The sequence below is a fragment of the Mus pahari genome, chromosome 12 (genome assembly GCF_900095145.1).
Source record: "Mus pahari chromosome 12, PAHARI_EIJ_v1.1, whole genome shotgun sequence".
Classification (NCBI taxonomy): domain Eukaryota; kingdom Metazoa; phylum Chordata; class Mammalia; order Rodentia; family Muridae; genus Mus; species Mus pahari.
In genome coordinates this window covers 24,676,492-24,695,337 of record NC_034601.1, presented here as the reverse complement: position 1 = coordinate 24,695,337, position 18,846 = coordinate 24,676,492, and the positions used below count along the sequence as shown (strand labels likewise).

The window sequence follows — 18,846 nt, the reverse complement described above, 5'->3', positions numbered from 1 at the left end:
TCTACAATTCCAAGGCTGTGAACCTGATGGAGAATGGGCGGGATGTTCTGCACATCGAGCTCAAGTCAAAGCTCCGCATGAGAACCACACCAACTTTAGACCTTATTTCCTCCTAGTAAGTCACTGTGGCTGTTTTGAAATACTGAAGTATGTATCTGAGAACCTCTGAAAAAGTATGTGTACATATTCACAGGAGGAAAAGTACCAACACCTCCTGCCTCTGGTTATCTCTTTTGCTCAGAAAATACAGGCAAACATTTTACTTCTGACAAAATATTAAAAAACAGAGACCTAGATTTTCAAGAACAAAGAAATAATTCCTTAAAGGACTTAAAATGCCTAAGGTTTATTTTAGACCCCATGTAGACCTTAAATGCCTAGAATGATAAAAATCTCAGGAATACATATTTTGACTGTGATGGTGAAGAGCTGATGTCATCTCTGCACTAATTTTAGGGAGCAGAGAAAGACAAGGTAAGGAACTAGATATTCAGGATAGTAAGGGGAATGGGCTCATTATGGAATAGCATGAATTATTTTTAAAGACCCATTAACTTTCACACAAGGCAACTACACAGTGGGCAGGAACAAGCCCTGGTTGGTGTCCCACTAGGTGTTCCTTTACAAACAAACCAGACAGAAAGAAGTATACTGTCCTATCCTTCTGTCACTGTCCTTCTCAAACTGCCAAAGAACTACAGGGCCATGTAAGTAACCACATAAACTGACCAGGAGTGACAGATGTCCTTAAGTCTGAAGACAGACTTGTAAAGCGGGCCTAAACTGAACATTCATGTCGGGACTCTCAGAGAAATGAGTCAGGATTTATTACTTGTATCTCTGGAATGGTCAGAATTAGAAGCGTTAGTATAGTCTTCTTAAGCGGCATCTTACATCTTGCGGTGGCAGACAGATGGGCCGCATTTCAATTTTATCACTATGAAAAAAGACCAAATTGTAATTGGTACCATATTCATATTTCTAAGTAACATTCCAGAACATACAAACTCCTCCCACTTCTTTCTGTGACAAAGCTATGGTATGGATGGCTCAGTGAAGGCATCTGCATTCTTAGAATATTTAAATGATATACTCACAACACATGTAAACACAGAATGTTTAAAATAAATCTTCCTCAAGTCAAGAACCTTCTCTCTCTCTCTCTCTCTCTCTCTCTCTCTCTCTCTCTCTCTCTCTCTCTCTCTCTCCTTTAAGACAGGGCTTCACTTTTACAGCCTCGGGAGTCCTGGAACTTGCTCTGTAACCAGGCTATCCTTGAACTCACAAAGACCCCCCTGTCTCTGCCTCCTGAGTGCTAGGATTAAAGGTATTCATAACCACTGCCCAGTTAAACCGCCTTTAACCACAAAGATGAAATAACTTGTTTTCTTTTTCTACTAATTTTATCCATCCATTGAAAAGTGAACAATATATAGTCACTGGTTACACAGCCCCAGAACTGAGAAAAGGCAGGAATGACATTAAGCAAACATGGCATTATGCTGAGAACTCTCAAGCATTAACCACCACCAAGATTAGCTGGAAGAAGCATTGTCCTAACCCTGGGTCTATTACAGCCCTTGATTTAGATACAAGAGCAAAACAAGAAGCTAACTATATGATTGATTCTTTATCCTGAATACAGTTTGTACACAGCTTTAATACATCTCTGATATTACTTAAAAAATTCTTTAAGAGATAATTTCTGCATATAAATGCATAATCATTACACTTATTCCACTGTGATAAAAGTCTGTACAGGATAGAGGGAGCAACCCTATGGAACTTTGACCTAATGGTTAAAAGCACATTTTTAAGGATTTTGTATAGCTTCAATACCCAATTATTTGAGTGAATCAACTGTACCATATAAACAACTATTCATAATTTCACTCTAAGTGTAAATGTACAGAATCTCACAGATAACCTAAATTGCTATACTTGAGCTTATATGTTGGGCTTTGGCTACACTACCCATGTTAGGGGGTAGAATATATCTTTTTAATTTACTTTGTTAACAATAATTTCCAATGACTGGAGTCTACCAACAGATTAGGGTGCTATGATCTTGGCAGAAATGACTGATTAGTGTGATGCATCAGTAGCCCCTTAAACCATCCATCACCTTGCGCTTTTGTTGGGCATAGCTCGTGCTATACTGGCCAGCGGCTCTGCGTGCTTCCTCTTCGTGCTCTTGAATTTGCTGTTGTAAGAGAATGAGCTCACCAAGCAGACCCTGCCATGAGTTTACAATGAGGAGAAGAGGAAAATTGGGGAGGGAGAACAATGTTAAACCAAAGGGCACAACAGAAGAACAGATGCAAGATAGGGAGGGACGGATAGCTTAAAACAAAAATGGAAACCCATCCACCTCAAGTGCTATCCCACAAATGGGCTCTGCACTGCACTTCATTCCCCTCAAAACTGGGTGTCTTAGAAAGGCAAAACAGCATGGCTTAACAAGTGAGAGTGCAGTGACTGCTGACTAAGTATCCAGCCAGCCAGACTCAACAGAATGAAACTAGACTGACGGGCATGAGCAAGAAGCCAGCATGGCAGGTCCCTGGATTTCTTGGTAAAACCCTTTATAAAATTGCCAATGTGCACTAATATGCTGTTGACTTGAAACACTACATACGTAATTTGACTGCATTTTCACTTTTATGAGCTGTTTTGACATAGAAATAGGCTCTGAGAAAGTAACTAAGCACATACCAATTACTTAAAAAAACAAAATTAAGATACCGAGACAATACAGTTATTATGAAAAATGAAAAGTAAGAGCCAGTTTGGGCCACATACCTTTTTTCTCTCTAACCCTGATTCTACTCAATAATAAGGCTGATAGACTGTCATTATACTGCGTTCACATGTGTCCCAATCCTAACCCATGTGGTCTTCTGTGCCATACTCCACAGAGTGGCAGGTGCTGCTGAGTGAGGTAAGGGGGCGGGGGACCTCTGTGTTGTAAATTGCTGGCCTATGAGGAGGCCAACCTTGAGATATACAGAGGAAAGACAACTATGAATCAGTAGTGACACCAGACTGATGGTTTCTCAATCAGAAAAATTAGAACAGTCAAGTTCCAATGAACAACCAATTTGAATAGTGTAGTGTGTTAAAAACAATGGGCTTAGACTAAAGTCATAAAACTAAAGGTAAGAAAGCTAGTAACTATTAAAAACAACCTAAACCAAGACTTCAGAGTTTCAGATTAAAAAAAAAAAGTAAAAAATACCATGCTTTGTATTGTCAGAAAATCTCTTAATATAAAAATGCTAGTTAATGCTATGTTCAAATTTTAGCTTGTGGGTTCACCCAAGGGCTTAATTTACCTTACATAACCCAAGAACTTAGGTAATCAAAAAAGAGGTCCCAAAAATAATACGGGGGCGGGTAGCATTACAGTAATAGAAAGATTGATATACAATTTGGGGATTCTGTTTTATTCTTAGTTTTGATACTATGATTACTGTCAATATCAGACAAAATAAATGAAACTAATTGCTTTACAGCAAATCAAAGGATGAAAGTAGCTTGAAATTTCATCATGCTTCCAGATTCAATAGTATAAAAGATACTCATAAAACTAGATGCTATCTTTTAAGATATAAATATCTTTAAAATATATATTTTAATATATATGTATATATTTATTTATGGTCATTGACAAATTGATCAAGGTCACCTACCAACTATCTTCATTATCCCATAATTTTTGTCATTCTGTACATTACATATCAAAAAAGTAATTTAACAGCATTATCTACTTGCTCATTTATCTTATCATGTATTCCAACCCCCCAACTGCTCAGATCACACAAGAACAGAAGGCTTCCTATGTGAGCCTGAAGGTGTGTCCAGCCTTCATATGCAGCAGGGCACAAAATCACAATCTTAGGGAAAACATTGCATTTGTGTGAGGCATTTGTTGTTGATTTTTTTTTTTTTTTGGGTAAGTCAACTATGCAGTTTTCAAGTGTGAACTTTGTAGACCACAACCAGTGTCACAGTGTCAAAAGGCTGGACACACCTGGTCCATATCTGTTAATATTTACTTACCACTCATCCTCTATCTTATGAACTATGAAGCAGGTCTGACCTAGCTTAGCTGCCCCGCCCCGAGTCACTGCTTCTGTCTAAGCACAGCTGTATAGTTAGTATGATCATATGTATCTATTAGACTACCAGGAAATACTCTCTTGCTAGTGACACCTCACTCTCCTTCCAAGTCTGCTACTGAAGCACTGCTATGTGAAGATAGATGAAATTAACTGTTACCTCCTAAAAAAAAGTAGGAGAAAACAAGAATTAGACACAGAAAAAAACTATTGACACTATACTATGCATCTTAAGATCACCTTTCCCCAACTTTAAGCACCAAATCATAAGCTGTACCACTGCTAGTCTCTAAGTGTGCAGAACAGCAAAGAGACAGATGGACCAGGCATAGCCTCAGATGTATAAAACATATCATTGCCAGTAAACAGTGTCCAGAGCTTGAACTCTTTGCTCTCAAGAAATAGTCATTTAGAAGCTTTTATATATATAATAAACAGTAATTACTACAAATCACAATTATGAATTAATAATTATAGAAGGTAATTTCTATAATTTACCTTCTATAGTTTATAAAATAAAGCCCTCCTTTGATACAGGTTTCACCATGTAATACTAGCTGACCTGGAACTGGCTCTGTAGACCAGGCTGGTCTTGAACTCATAGAGACCTGCCAAGTGCTGCCATTAAAGGGATGTGCCACTATGCTTGGCTCAGAAGGTATGCTCTTTAATTCTGGTCATTGTTACTTTGACATGATAATTTTGTCTCATGTTTCAGGCACAATATTTACAGTTATAAAAAAAAATGACAGCATCAAATCAAGAAAATTAGTTCTGACAAGAGTTCTACAAAACAACTAAAAATCCTAGTTTAAGATTTAATGAGTTTGGTGGAAAAAGATTTTAATAAATTTGAACTATTATCTAATATTAGCTCCCCCAAATTCATAGTGAAACCTAACCCTCAATGGCCTCTGCACAGCGATGAGGTCACAAGACCTCCAGGTTAAGTGTTCTTGTAAAAGAGACTCCAGGAGCTGCCTAGCCTCTTCTGCTGTGTATACAGACAATGCTCACCAGACATCGCACCCACCAGCACCTTAATCTCATATCCCAGCTGCAGCACTGACAGGAATACCCTTCTGTTTTTTATAATACAGCCATCTATGGCATTTCTGTTATAAAGCTAGACTAGGGTAATTACATCACTTGCTATGTTGCCCAGATAGGTCTCAAAAGCCTTGGCTTCCAGCAAGCCCCCCTTTTCTCAGCCTCCTGAGTGGCTGGCACCATAGATAATGTGCCACTGTTTATTTGAGTACCTAGCACCTTAAGTAAGGCCTGGCATATTTGAGATGTGTTACAGGGTTTAGCATGTATTGTTGCTTGAGTAAGTCAAGCATAACTGATTTTTACCTATCAATCACCTGTTTCTAGTTTAAGGTAATTTAAATTGGGCCAGTCATTGGTTGGCCAGTTCCTTACTTTCTACTCCCTCTTTATCCCTGCACCTCTTAAAGGCAGGAACATTTGTGGGTTCAAGGTTTTTGTGGCTGGGTTGCTATCTCCGTCCCTCCATTGGAAGTCTTGGCTGGTTATAGCAGGTGACCATTTCATACGCACCATTGCTAGGAGTCTTAGCTAGGAAACTTCAATAGGGATGCAAATTAAATACATTAATTAATGAAAAAAATAATTTAAAAACTCTTTAGAAGGTTTATGGCCAGTACTACAAATCATTTCCCATTTTTCACACTCTCCAAAAGACTTGATGACAAAACAAAGAGAAGAATCAATAGAATGTTAAATACCATTAGCATACTACAAGTCACAGAAAGTGATGACCGTTGTTGTCATTGGTCCCTTAACGCTTAACAGCTTTACATTTATTTAGGAGTTACTCCTTATAACCTTTCAAGGGGGCCTCCTCTGCCAACAGAGGAAATTAGGAACTCAGAGAAGCTAAACAGTTTGTTGAAGGTTACAGTTTAGAAAACAGAAAAACAGGACCTGTGATCCCAAAGTCTGCATCAGTACTACCCAGTAATACTGCACAGCTATGTCCAAAGTGCCTCTGATCCATCAGTACCAACCTACATTTCAAATAGCACAATGGTGTTTCTAGATCACTGCAGACAAGAGTTGGCAACGTTATCGTCTGCCAACCTAACAACAGAGTATTTAATATCAGGCCCTATAAGATAACATTTGCCAAACTACGTTTTGTTTAGTAAAAATAACTTTATGCAATATTCCTAAGCAGTACTTCCCAAAATGATAATTCCACTATTTGTTTAGCTAAAAGAGCCAAACCAACCTAATAAACAAAACCAAACTTGGTTTCCTTGTATATTATTGCTCAAGATACTTATGAATGTAAAACTTGTTACTGGCTGTCAAAAAGAAATGTCTTCCCCCTTTGGAATATTTTATTTTCTCTAGTCAGAAATAGTACACTATATAATTTACTGCTTGGATATTTTCTAAGAGATAAAATGGCTCTCAGTAATTATCAACATTACAATTTCCATTAAATCTTTTTGTTTCTAAGGGTCTACCTACAACAGCATAATTTATTGATACATGCTCACTATTTCTTGAACGACATAAACACACACCACGCTTCTTATTGGGCGATGCTGTAAGGCTGTCTGCTCAGTCATTCCATTTTCCCTATTTTTCTTCTGATCTACTAAATACACTGTGCTGAGGATTCTTGTTAAGAATCTATCTAATCTATACTTGTAGCCATTAGCTGTGCAGGAAACAAGAATTCCTCAAACCTGAGGTTACTTGATGGAGCTTGTTTATAATTCCTGGGTCCACTCACTCACTAAAACAGGCTCACATCTTTAGTTCCTAATTTGACTTCTGAAGGTTTTAAGTTCTCCAGATTCCAAGGACTTTACAAAGTTTACACAAATATTTCCTCCAGTGAATAAAAATTTTAAACTTTTCCCCAAATTTTAAACTTTTGATTAATATAACCATTTATTATAAAGTAGTACTATTATATATGCCAAGCATGCCTCAATAACACCCAAGCTAAAACTGAATTTACTTTTTAATTTGTTAACAAATTTTCAATTTTCAAACGGTGTCCACAATCTAGCAGATGTGTGTTCAGGCAGAAGCAAGGGAACGATGATTACTCGGATGTGCAGTATCATATGCTTTCGTGCTCTCTCCACTGTCATTCCCAAACACACAGGGCTAGTGAGCCAGGATGGGAAGCACAGGCCAGCAGCCCACTTGGCTGCTCAGTCTGACTCTTGTCCTACAGTGTGACAGTGTGCTCCCTCAGTTCCCTTCACTTTCAATTGGTTTTGAGTGGTCCTAACTAGTCCTTTCCTGCCAAGACATTTCTGGATGTGCTTACCTATGAGAGAATAGATCTTTACTTCAGTTCTAGTTGTAGAAATGTATTCCCATTACTATTATTTAAAAAAAAAAAACAAATTGCATGTCATTTTTTATTTCTAGTAGAGAAGAAACCACAACCATGAACCTGACAACCATTAAACTTAGGCACGACTGCTTCACACCCTGAGAACAACGAAGGTGAGACCAGGTACATGCAGGCTGGTACGGCTGTCCATCAGAATATGATTTTAATGAGTAAATCTTAAAATTCAAGACTAAAACAATGAAAAGGTAACGAGAAACTCTGGGTATCATTCAAGCACTTCTGATGACCACTCAAATCTTTAGAACTGACATCTGAGTGGAGCGATGGTTCGTGGTTAAGGCTGCTCTTCTAGAAGATGAAGGCTTTCTTCCCAGCACCCACATAGCAGCTCACAACTGACTCTAATTCTAGTCTCAGGGGATCTAAAACCCTTTTAAGGCCTCTGTGGGCATACAGGTGGTACACAGGCAAAACACCCCCGACAAACAAAAAAATAAAATAAATAAACAAATAGAAATTAACTCCTGGATGATGTCAAAAAAGCTACCACCAGGCTCAAGTCTCTCCTTGCATGATGATACTCAAACATCGCTTAGAAGGCAAGGTTCATCAGGTCACACCAACATATCTGTACCTTGTCTACAAGGCTTACTCTCAAGTATCATAGGCAAGAACCAAACCTTAGAAACAACACTGTGTATCAATGGAACTGAAAACTATTTGCTGCACTGAACACACTTCTACAATATTAGCATCTTCTATAATTTGACTTTACCTGTAATAAAAACAGCATAGGTACAATTCTAGATTTAATTATTTATAATAAGTCACTGGAAAAATAATTGGTATGCTTGGACAATTTAATAAATATAAAATTATATGCACATGTATATGTGTCTGCTTGTGGAAATGTACATGAGAGTTCAAGTACCCAAGGATTCCAGAAGAGGGTGTCAGATCCTGTGGTACTAATTACAGGCTGTAGCAAGCCACTTGGTGTCGGCCCTCTGCAAGAGCAAGAAGTGCTATGAATGGCTGAGTCATATCTCTAGCCCCAGCTGATAAGTTTTAATAGGGGAAAGTAATTATCATAAATAAAGCTAAAGGAAGAGCCTACAAGGGGCATTTACTGTCAAACAAACAAAGGAATATTTTAAAAAAAGGAACAATTTTATCTTCATGTCAATTATGTAAAGTCAAATTTATATCAATAATTAAATTCCCCACGATTCATTCTCTTGCTTCCTCTTTAGCGCAGGGGTCAATCATGGAACACTCATTCATCCATTTGGCAGGGTTTTAGGGGACTTACCTGAGTCAAGTCCGAACAAAGTGATCACACAACACATGAATGAGAAAGCAGACCCCGGCATATCTACTGATTTAGGAAAAGCAATACTGCTCACGAATCTACACTTCCACACCCATCACAAGGGCCTTCTCCTCCAATCAGTTCATTAGGTTTACTGGCTTTCACAGCCAAGGCTTTCTCTGGCTCAAAATAAGCCACATTTGTCAAGCTATATTCTAGCACTACCCTTCAATGCAAAATCAAGAGTGTCCCTTAATTAAGATTGTATTTATTAAAAACAGGTCAAACTGAAAGCAAATATAGACTCTGAAGTATGTTTTATCTAAAAAGTGAACAAAAAGAAATCTTGGAAATATATTTAAAAATTGGGATAGCACAAAAAAAGAGTTCAAGTTGAAAGAAAGGGAAAGAAATGGAAACCCAGAAATTATTTCTTTCTGCTCCTCAATAATCATAAAATTATTTCTTTCCTATGATGCTTTAAAGCTTAGCATAAACTAAATATTCCACATTTAAATAAAATGTTTATTCACAAATTTATTTCTCTAGACATTATTTTTACAAAACTTTACATATAATTATTTCTTTTTCTAGTTAAAAAAGATGACAGTAAAAACTAAGAATGTTATGGTGGAGCATATGGCCAGAAATGCAGAGCAACTCACATGATGGTAGCTCAGCAATTCTCTACCTTTGATGTGCAAAGGCCCCGTAGTGTCCACATGGATTTGAGGGGTAATCCTGCCGCACTTCTCTATGGCCTCATTCACATACAGCCTTGTAGGTTCTCAGTATGTAAGAACTGACTCATTCACTAGGCAACTCACTGTCTATTCTCTCTTATTTTTCCTCCTAAGCTACCCTATGCCTCCAGAAGAGGAAGAAGTTTTGTGCACAAACCTGGTGTGCCAAGCACACTGTGCCCTCCTGGAGACCTGTGAACATGCATGAATACATGCAAAGTCCCAGGAAAGAGAGGACCACTTACACTGTCTACACTGGCTTCTCCCATGTAGACTTTATAACAAACCTTGAATAGCTATTTCACAGAGCATAACTGAAGGGGAGGGCTGTCTCTGATTCTATTCCAGAACAGCTGCACTAACACCTGCAGTTTTCCAGAAATGTATTAGCATTTTCACATATTTCAAAAATAAGGGAAAAGCTAAGTTTTTCAGGACTCCCTATGAGATGAGTTCTGTTTTATACTTACCTTCCTGTAATGCTTGTCACTTTCAGATCCATGATCTGTTGCTCGAAATGCTGTTTCTCCAGGTGAACCTTAAAGATAAACACACTTGTTTAAATTCTCCAATGATGTAAACAGCTCAAGCTAAATTCCAATTACATCTAAGCAATCACAAAGTAAGTGGGGTGTGGGGAGACTGAGGACACAGTCTGGTGTCAGTGTGCTCGCCTCCTATACACTGGGTCCCCAGCACTGCAAAGGGAAAACCAACCCAAACAAGCCCCAGCCAGGCAGGGGCATGCCTGCAATCCCAGCGCTTACACTCAGGAGGCTGAGCCTGTGCTGAACCCAAGATCATGGCTCAAAAGAAACCAAACTAGCTTCAAAGAATACATTTTTATTTTTAAGAAAAGTACTGGCAATCCATGTCAAAAAATCTCAAACTTAACCAATTTTTGAAATAGAAATGAGAATTATGATAGAAACAAGACAATCTTTGGTAAGGATTGTTTTACAAGGTTGTAGTTACAGTTTCATCAAGCACCTTTGTCATCAGACAATGTGTATGTACAGAGTAAATTTAATGTCACTATGACAGGCCAGATGAGACAAGCTAAAATTACTTTTCATTTCAATTCTTTTTCCAAGAAATTTTCTGGCTAAGCAAATTTTCTTTTAATAAGTTTAAATCATGTATTTAGCTATTTCAGCTTTGTTATGAATATAATTTCTTTTACTATTTCCACTAAAAAGGATATAAGTTTGCCTAATATAGTTCTGGGCTTAAAGATCAGCATATATAAGCAGGATTATAAATTTGGTCTGCAGTTTTATTTGCGCCTAGTTCATTAGAAGCAGTTAAAAGGCAGGTTACGGTCAGCAGAAACGGCTGGTTACACACCTAACAAGAGAAGTGCCTCAGAAGCTTCTAGGACTTCACTAACCAATTTGGGACCTGTAAAAAGTCAGCAAAAGGGGAAATACAAATTTAATAAAAGTAAGCAAAGATGTCTGAGATTTCAGACTTATATCATATTAGGGTAATAACTGGGCAAATATGCCAGGACAGACCCTTTAAATTATATTTCACATGGTCTGTAATGACTAGATTTTGTTTTAAAGTAACAATATTGGCTTGAGGCAGTTATGAAAAGCAAATGCATAGGTAGTCTCATCTACTTGTCAAGGAGGAATGTTTTTACTCACCAACAAAAAGCTTAGCACACATTTTCTTATAAATTTTCGTTTGATTAGGCTAAAAATTAAAAGCGCTGTGCAAACTTTGTGTTTATCTTATGTTAAAATAAAACACTTTTGCATTTGTTTTAATTTAAAAGATGGGAACAAGTAAGACCATCTACGTATTCTCCCTCCAAGGCACCTATGCCCGGAAGTTAGATGAAAAGCCCCTCCTTACCTGCGGTGAAGAAGTCCTTCAACAAGCTGAGGCTTTCAGTAATCTTGTCCAGGTCGGGAGCTAAACTGGCAAGGTCTTCTGAGCTGGGAAGGGCTTTTCTAATTTTCTCTAGAGGGGATCAAAACAAGAGTAACAAACAGTCTCAAGGGAGGATACACCAAACGTACTAGGGCTCTAATATGTCAACTTGCTTCACACTTCAAGCCAGTCCTACAAATACTCAACTTTGCTGACAACTCCACTCAGGTGAAAAACTACAGCACTCGGCAAGGGAGTGAGGGAGCCAGGGTTCAAAACCAGGCAGCCCAGCCTCAGCATGCAGCCTCCCCATCGTCACACAGATACCGGTAAGTACACTAGGCTGCACAGCACTGACATGTATACTTTGTCCCTTTCCTAAAAATACCTTTGCTCCTAGGGCTACACTTAAAAAGCACTATGATGAGGCACTTAGGCTGATTAAGTCCACCTCCATATGTCTTAAAAAGGGACTCCACATTTTTTAAGCTCATCAAGAGTTATTTGCCATCAGCTATTGACTGTTCTCACTTGCTGAAGGCAAAGGCAGTGTTTTAAGGGGTAAAGTCATTCTGTACACTGACAGACTTTTAAGGAACTTGGCTGCAGAAAGTAGAAACAACCAAGGTAGTCTACCAAAAAAAGCTAGCTTAGGGACCTAGTGTGTATGATGCAGGCAATGTTCTGTGATGTTGAAAATGCTACATGGCTAAGCTGCTAGCAGCATGGAACTGCAGAGAGGATGTGCTAGGTAGCAAAGCACAAACAACAAGGCTCATCTCCTTATGACTAGATACTTTTAAATAAGAAACTAACGTTACCCACATTCAATTAATAAGCAAAATTAGAAGAAAATAGTCTATAAGAGGGGTGGAAGTTATGTTAAAATGAGATTATTGAATATTTAGTCTCATATTCTTTTTCCTCTGGGTTGGCAAAATGGTTCAATGGGCAGAAGTACTTGTTACTATGCCTGTCAATCCATAGGTAACCATAGGATCTCTTTTAATTACAAAAAACTCCCACAAAATGTCTTCTGATCTCTACACACATCCCCTGGAATGCACATGTGCATCTGCATGTATGTGCTGCTTAGTATGATACACACCCACATACTTATAAATAAATGTAATAAAAATTAATTTTCTTTTATTTTCATTACTAAAATAAAACTATCATCTATTAGACTCAAGCGTTAAAACTACCGATGCAACTATTTCTACTGCCATCCCCTCAAAATCCAGAGCTATTTTTAATGTTGATGATACAAACCCAAATCAATATACTCATCAATTTCCCATATAAAGTCAGGCACAATCCACTTATAGTCACTAAGGTCTGGTATCATATCTTTCCATTCATCGAAGGTCTAAAAAACAAGAATGTATGTCAATCAGATAATCCAAATGCCATAGACCAATATAAAGAAAAAGCGTGTTGATTAAAACAATCTATAAGGAGAATGCATCATGTATAAAATTTTTAAGGAACAAATTTAGGTAAGTGCAGGTATTTAGCAAATCAGAAGCTGTGTATGTAGAATGACAGTAAATGCTCTTCTATCAAATGTGGAAATGTAAACAGTCAAAATATTCCTATCGAAGAGGGCTCATGTTGGCACAAAGTAACTCCATGAAGCAAGAGGAAGACTGGGCAAGAGGTCTCTGCCTCTGGTCCCAGGGTTGCCCACAGTCCTCTGAGCATGCTGCTTAGCTTTCCCTCCCGTGCTAATGAATAGTGATGCTCAGAAACAAATGGAAGTGTTCTTACTCCCAGACCAGGGTTCCATCTTCCAGACCATCTATAACTATGGTTAAAATTTAAATAGCACCACAGGACTCGGTACATATATACAGTGAACGTTTCAACAGCTAGTTACATTTTACTCACTAAAGAAAAATGACCATTTTTTTCTACCATGCTATACAAATTTACAATGTTTTGGAACAATTAGAATTATAGTAATTATTAAAGTAAAAATTAAAGTAAACTCACTTTTTTGGCTGTATAGCCACCTCCAACAGCAGACCCCAGTATGATATATCGAAGTTTTAAGAGTCTTGCAGCTAACCTTGCTGGCCAAAAGTTCCTGCGGGGCTGGTAGCCATATTTAATTGGAGAAAGTTTCAATTTATGAAAAGAAAGGTGAGTTAGAGAAGAGAACTGCTGAAATGGTGTCCTTAGTTGGGGTCTTTGAAGCTTGAGGGCAGGATGATGTGAACGATAAATACTTCGTGAAACCAGATGGAGTTTTTGGAGCGGTACGTTTCTTTGTATTCCAGAGCTGTGTTTCACTAAGGATTGGCAGACTTCACTGAAGCAAACAAACAAACAAAACAACAAACAAGAATTAGAGAAACATCAGAGAAGGCAACAATGCCTAAGAAATGACAGAAAAGGTCACACATGTGTGCTGACAAACCACGCCCCATCACACACTAGTTTACATTTGCTGTGTGCCAGCTCAATCTTGTTGAAAACCCTACCACAAAACTAAACCACACTAGCCCCATTCTACAGCTGAGGGAAAATGTGGCACAAAGTATAAATACAACCTGCCCCAGATGACACTAACACAAGGAATAAAGGTGGAATATTAGTCCTGGCACCAAGACTCCAGACGCTATCTGCTAATCTATTATATGTGGGCTGTGATACTTACTGGTCCAAGGAACTGAAACCAAAGAGGGCAGAGGTGGGCATTTGTTTTACCAACAGCCGTGTAACAGCTGGTAACAAAAATGCATGCATTTTTAAAGTAATTTTTATTATCACTTATTTTATGTGTTTTGGTGCTTTGCCTGCATGCATATCTGGGTACTTGTGTGCATGGTACCAGCAGAAGCCAGAAGGGGCACTGGATTTCCTGGAACTGGAATTACAGATGGTTGGGAGCTTTGAATGGGTGATGGAATTCAAACCCAGGTCCTATGGAAGAGCAGCCCCATAATAAGAATCTATGTTCTTGATATAGAGGTAAGAGAGTAAAAGGAGGAACAGGCCAGTAATTGCCTCTGGAACCTGAGAAATCTGCCAGGGAAGACATAAGGCTCTCAAGTGCATGCGTGTGTGAGGAGGAGGCCTCCTAGACTGAGTTGTCATCAACACTGGCATCTGTAACAGGCTCATCACCTGGACTCTTTATAAAAGCCCTAAAAAGAAAGTTGCTAGGTAAAGTAATCAATAACAGAAAACACAGCTTGCTCAGTCATCTCCCCCTTAGTAAGGAGCAGCATGAACAAATCACCTGCCTCAGTCACTGGCTTTCAGGGTTAAATGTGATCACACGACCAGACCTGGCAGCAAACTAGGGGTTCTCAATATGATACCATGTTTACTGACAGGATTCCTGAAAATACTGCAAACTTTTAAAAGCACGATTAAAAATATTAGAGGATGCAACATTTATAGACTTAAATATAAAAAAGTGAATTTAGTGAATACTAAAAAAGCAATTTATTGAAAGTAAAGATGAACTTGCATATACATCAATTTAGGATACTTTCTAGAATGTTGAATAAAGAAAAAAACGTGGAAAGCATAAGCTATGATACAAAGCAATGGTATCAAAGCAGGAGGATGGGAGATATAGCGCATCCCATGGATATACAACAACGATCCATTGGGATCTGGAGATGCATATAGTGTGTGCTCTGTGTGCATGGAGATGTATACAGTGTACACTGTGGGTGCATGGAGATGTATATAGTGTGCACTGTGGGTGCATGGAGATGCATATAGTGTGTGCTCTGTGTGCATGGAGATGTATACAGTGTACACTGTGGGTGCATGGAGATGCATATATGTGCACTGTGGGTACATGGAGATGTATACAGTGTGCACTGTAAGTGTGTGGAGATGTATATAGTGTGCACTCTGGGTACATGGATAGGTTTTTGGGCTTTCTGTTTGTTTTCAGTAGAGTTCCCTTTTATTGTCCATACTCATAAACAGACCATAATATAATAAGGACTTTACAACACGTAATTTTATGACTTGGCTTACAATTTTATACATAACAAACATTTCCTCTTTAGCTTGGAGAAAACATCAACTAATTTTCCAGGAGAGATGCATATTTAATGTATTTCTAAGGTGACCTCAGGGGAGCCCATGTATTAATTACCTTCCTATAGATATAGAAACTTGCCCTTCAATGATTTAACTCTTTAGTTTTCTGTGACTGGTTCTTGCTCTTTAACCCTTTTGGATCTGGTATTTGCTAAGTAGCTCAGGCTGGCCTTGAACTTCTAGAATCCTTCATTTCAGCTTTCTGAGTGTTGAGACTACAGGTGTAACATGGCTTAATAATTTTAGCTTTTTAGTGTGCATCTATCTAAGCGTCAAGCAAGAAACTCATTTTATTTTCCCAATCTTTATTTTTCATTACTGAAAGCAATATATTATTTAATCTTATTTTTGAACATTTTGGGGTAGATGTATCCTTTTTTTTAAAGGAGGTGAAGGGAAGAGGTTGTATTTCGGAAATGAAGACCATACCCTGTCTAAGCAATCTCATATTCTTTTAGAAGTATTCAGAAAGAAAAAGCACAGATGCAATGGAAGGAAGAAAATAAAGTCGAAGAAAAATTCTGCAGAATTGAAGAAACAGATTTTTAAAATCAAAAGTCAAGCCAGATGAGTGATGAAGAAGAAAACCCACAGCTGAACAAAGCCTTAGTAATCTGGGACAGACTACTCAACTAGGAGGTGAAAAAGACCCTAAAAGTGGCTATGGAGAGAAAAAGACTTCCTTATCCAAAGAAGCTTAAAAACTCAAGTCAAGCCAGGCAGTGGTGGTGCATGCCTTTAATCCCAGCACTTGGGAGGCAGAAGGAGGCGGGTTTCTGTGAGTCTGAGGCCAGCCAGGGCTACACAGAGAAACCCTGTCTGGAACAACAAAAACCCCAAACAAACAAACAAACAAATAGTAAGAAAAATGCAAAAGTCAAATGTAATAAAGTATACCACCCACATCTTCTACCACATTCTCATCTTGCTCATCTACCACATTCTTTACTTACATAGAGCTGTCTAGTATGAAATTATCTTTTCATTAGTTTGACATAAATATTTATTGCACCCCAAAATGTTGGTCATCAGTCTTCTATTTGACTTGTCTAAGAGGTATATTTATCTGTATATAAAAAGTCTGTTTTAACCCCATGACTAGAGTAGTACCTAGCCGCACTATTTCACAACTTAACAGGAATTATACTGTGCAGGGCAATTCCAGAGCCTGGGGGTTTCTGGTTTTCCATATCCCCATTTCTTCCATTAGCTAAGCTGTGCTTGAGCTAAGACATTCTAAAGTCATGACTGTAGACACATGTCCATACCTTCAGAAACAATGTAGCCCAGCTGTACATAACTGATTAAACAAACAATACAAACTACAAACCTGTTTATTTGTAAACCAATTTTAAGTGTTTCCTAAATACTTCTTTGTTTGAAAAGAATATGCTATCTTCTGCACCTTTTTTTTCTGTTTTATAGAAAATTAGATGTCCCTACTTAATTATAAAACAGCAGCAATATAAAAGTTGTAAATAGCTTATTTCAATTGTGAAGGTTGGGAACTTACTTATTAAATTAAAATCCCACAAGATTAAAAACAACCACATTGTAGCAGAGGCAGTTCCACTTGTGGACTCTTAACTAACTGTGATGAAAGGAATGGGTTCCATTCCTTATAAGCATAATAAATAGTTTATACCATTAAAAAAAGTTTTGGGGGCATGGCTGGAGAGATGGCTTATTGGTTAAGAAGGGCTAGTCTTCTAGAAGTCAGAGGTTGGAATCCCAGTACCCACATGGTGACTAACACCTGTCTGCTACTCTAGTCCTAAGTGACTGAATGCTGTCATCTGTCCTCTGTGGGAGGCAGACACAGAAGTGGCACACAGATATACATGCTGCTGAAAGAGGTACAAACACATTTTAAAAAGCTCTAGGGGCTGTAGGGATGGGTGGAATCCTTGGTGTATACTACTTCCTGCAATCAAATGTCTGAAACCATGTGCTAAGCTTGGGGACTATTGGAGCAAATTACATAGATAACATCAAATTTAGTATCCGTAAGTGCATATAGCAATTCATAGAAATAAAACTACTTTATGGTTTTCTACTTTAAAACAAGATTAGGGCAACATCAGCAGCGAGACTGGAAAAGTGCACCATGCTGTATCAAAGTGTACCTCAACACTGAACAAGATCTCCTCTGACGGGGCATCTCTTAAACACCGCCTGATATCATGCACACCACCACTCTACATTTGACTCCAGTCAGAGGGTCAGGCAAACGGGCAGAGAGCCCTTTCCCGCATAAGTATGAAAGGACATACTTTCAAGTATGCTGCTGCAAGTGCTTCCAAGTAGCTGCAAGTGCAAAGTGTGCGCTGTGGCATGGCGTATGGCTGCAAGAAGACAGTTAAATGACACGCACAGGGATACAAGGACAGAGCTAGGCCGGGCCAGAATAGCAACAATAAAAGCAACAACTAGAGACAGATAACAGGGAGATCACAAGGACAGGGACAGGAACGATGGGCCAAGGCAGCAAGAATCTTCATGTTGAAACGAGGAGTGGTCACCGGCCAACTCCCGTCACTCCTACGGGCATTCAAACATTCGCGAGAATTCTCTTAAGAGCCTCGGCTTGGCCTGAGGGTCGGTCACCTGCACATTCAGGAAGGAGTGATGGGTCAACCCTGCTGTCCAAATGGCCCAGAACGTGACATAACGGGGCCAGGTCGCAGGCCGCACTTACCAGGCCACGGCCGCCCGACCTGCTCGCCACATCCCGCCAGTGCAGACCACACACAGGCGCCGAGACGGCCACGGGGGTAACCCCGTGTCGGCTCCAGTCCGATTCCTGCTCCGACAATGACCCAGGAAGAGGCCTTCAGCAACAAGGGCATAGAGCAGCCACCGAGTCCCTCCCAATGGCGCATGGACTTCCGCAAGAGCCGGCTGGGCTCCCGTAGTCAGTCCGTCTCCGAAATAACCACCCACGGGAACGCTAGGCAGGGTGCACAAACGGGCCGCGGATGACGTGCGCATGCGCGGGGAGCCTCTGGGCGGGACCTGTGTAGGGATCCCCTTCTCGGCTCCGCCCTCAAGATGTTGGAATTTTGAAAATAAGCTGGGCCGGCTGCGTGCAGGAAATCTACACGACGAATGTTTATTAGGAGCAGCCAATTTAAGGAAATCTTTTAAAAAGCATTTTCGTAACCGAGTCTTATAGGCGGAAGGTCGAGTATGCGAGACACCTTAGAAAGTCTGAGATCGGATTGGAAAGAGACTGCTGACATTTAAGTTGTAGGTTTGGGATAAACACATATAGTTTTATGAAGGCACAAATGTTTTGTTTTTGTTTTTGTTTTTGTTTTTGTTTTTGCACTCCCCTCTTTGTTGGCTTTCACCTGAATTTTAATGGCA

The 18,846-nt window shown here is 39.1% G+C and overlaps 1 protein-coding gene across 4 annotated transcripts in view; it reads right to left on the bottom strand.

Annotated features, from left to right (window-relative positions):
• Opa1 (OPA1 mitochondrial dynamin like GTPase) overlaps positions 1-18,407 on the bottom strand; it is a 71,663-nt gene extending 53,256 nt beyond the window's left edge. The window contains exons 1-7 of one of the 4 annotated variants that reach the window (XM_021208945.2): positions 18,176-18,392; positions 13,402-13,720; positions 12,679-12,775; positions 11,389-11,496; positions 10,873-10,926; positions 9,996-10,063; positions 2,126-2,236 (exon numbers count right to left, since the gene is read on the bottom strand). In XM_021208945.2, coding sequence (XP_021064604.1) covers positions 2,126-2,236; positions 9,996-10,063; positions 10,873-10,926; positions 11,389-11,496; positions 12,679-12,775; positions 13,402-13,720; positions 18,176-18,207 — 789 coding nt within the window. In that variant the 5' untranslated portion in view covers positions 18,208-18,392. Of the gene's footprint in view, positions 1-2,125; positions 2,237-9,995; positions 10,064-10,872; positions 10,927-11,388; positions 11,497-12,678; positions 12,776-13,401; positions 13,721-18,175 lie in introns of all 4 variants that reach the window. The other 3 variants (XM_021208946.1, XM_029544280.1, XM_021208947.1) reach the window with 3 other exon arrangements.
• Between the last annotated feature and the right edge of the window lie 439 nt (positions 18,408-18,846).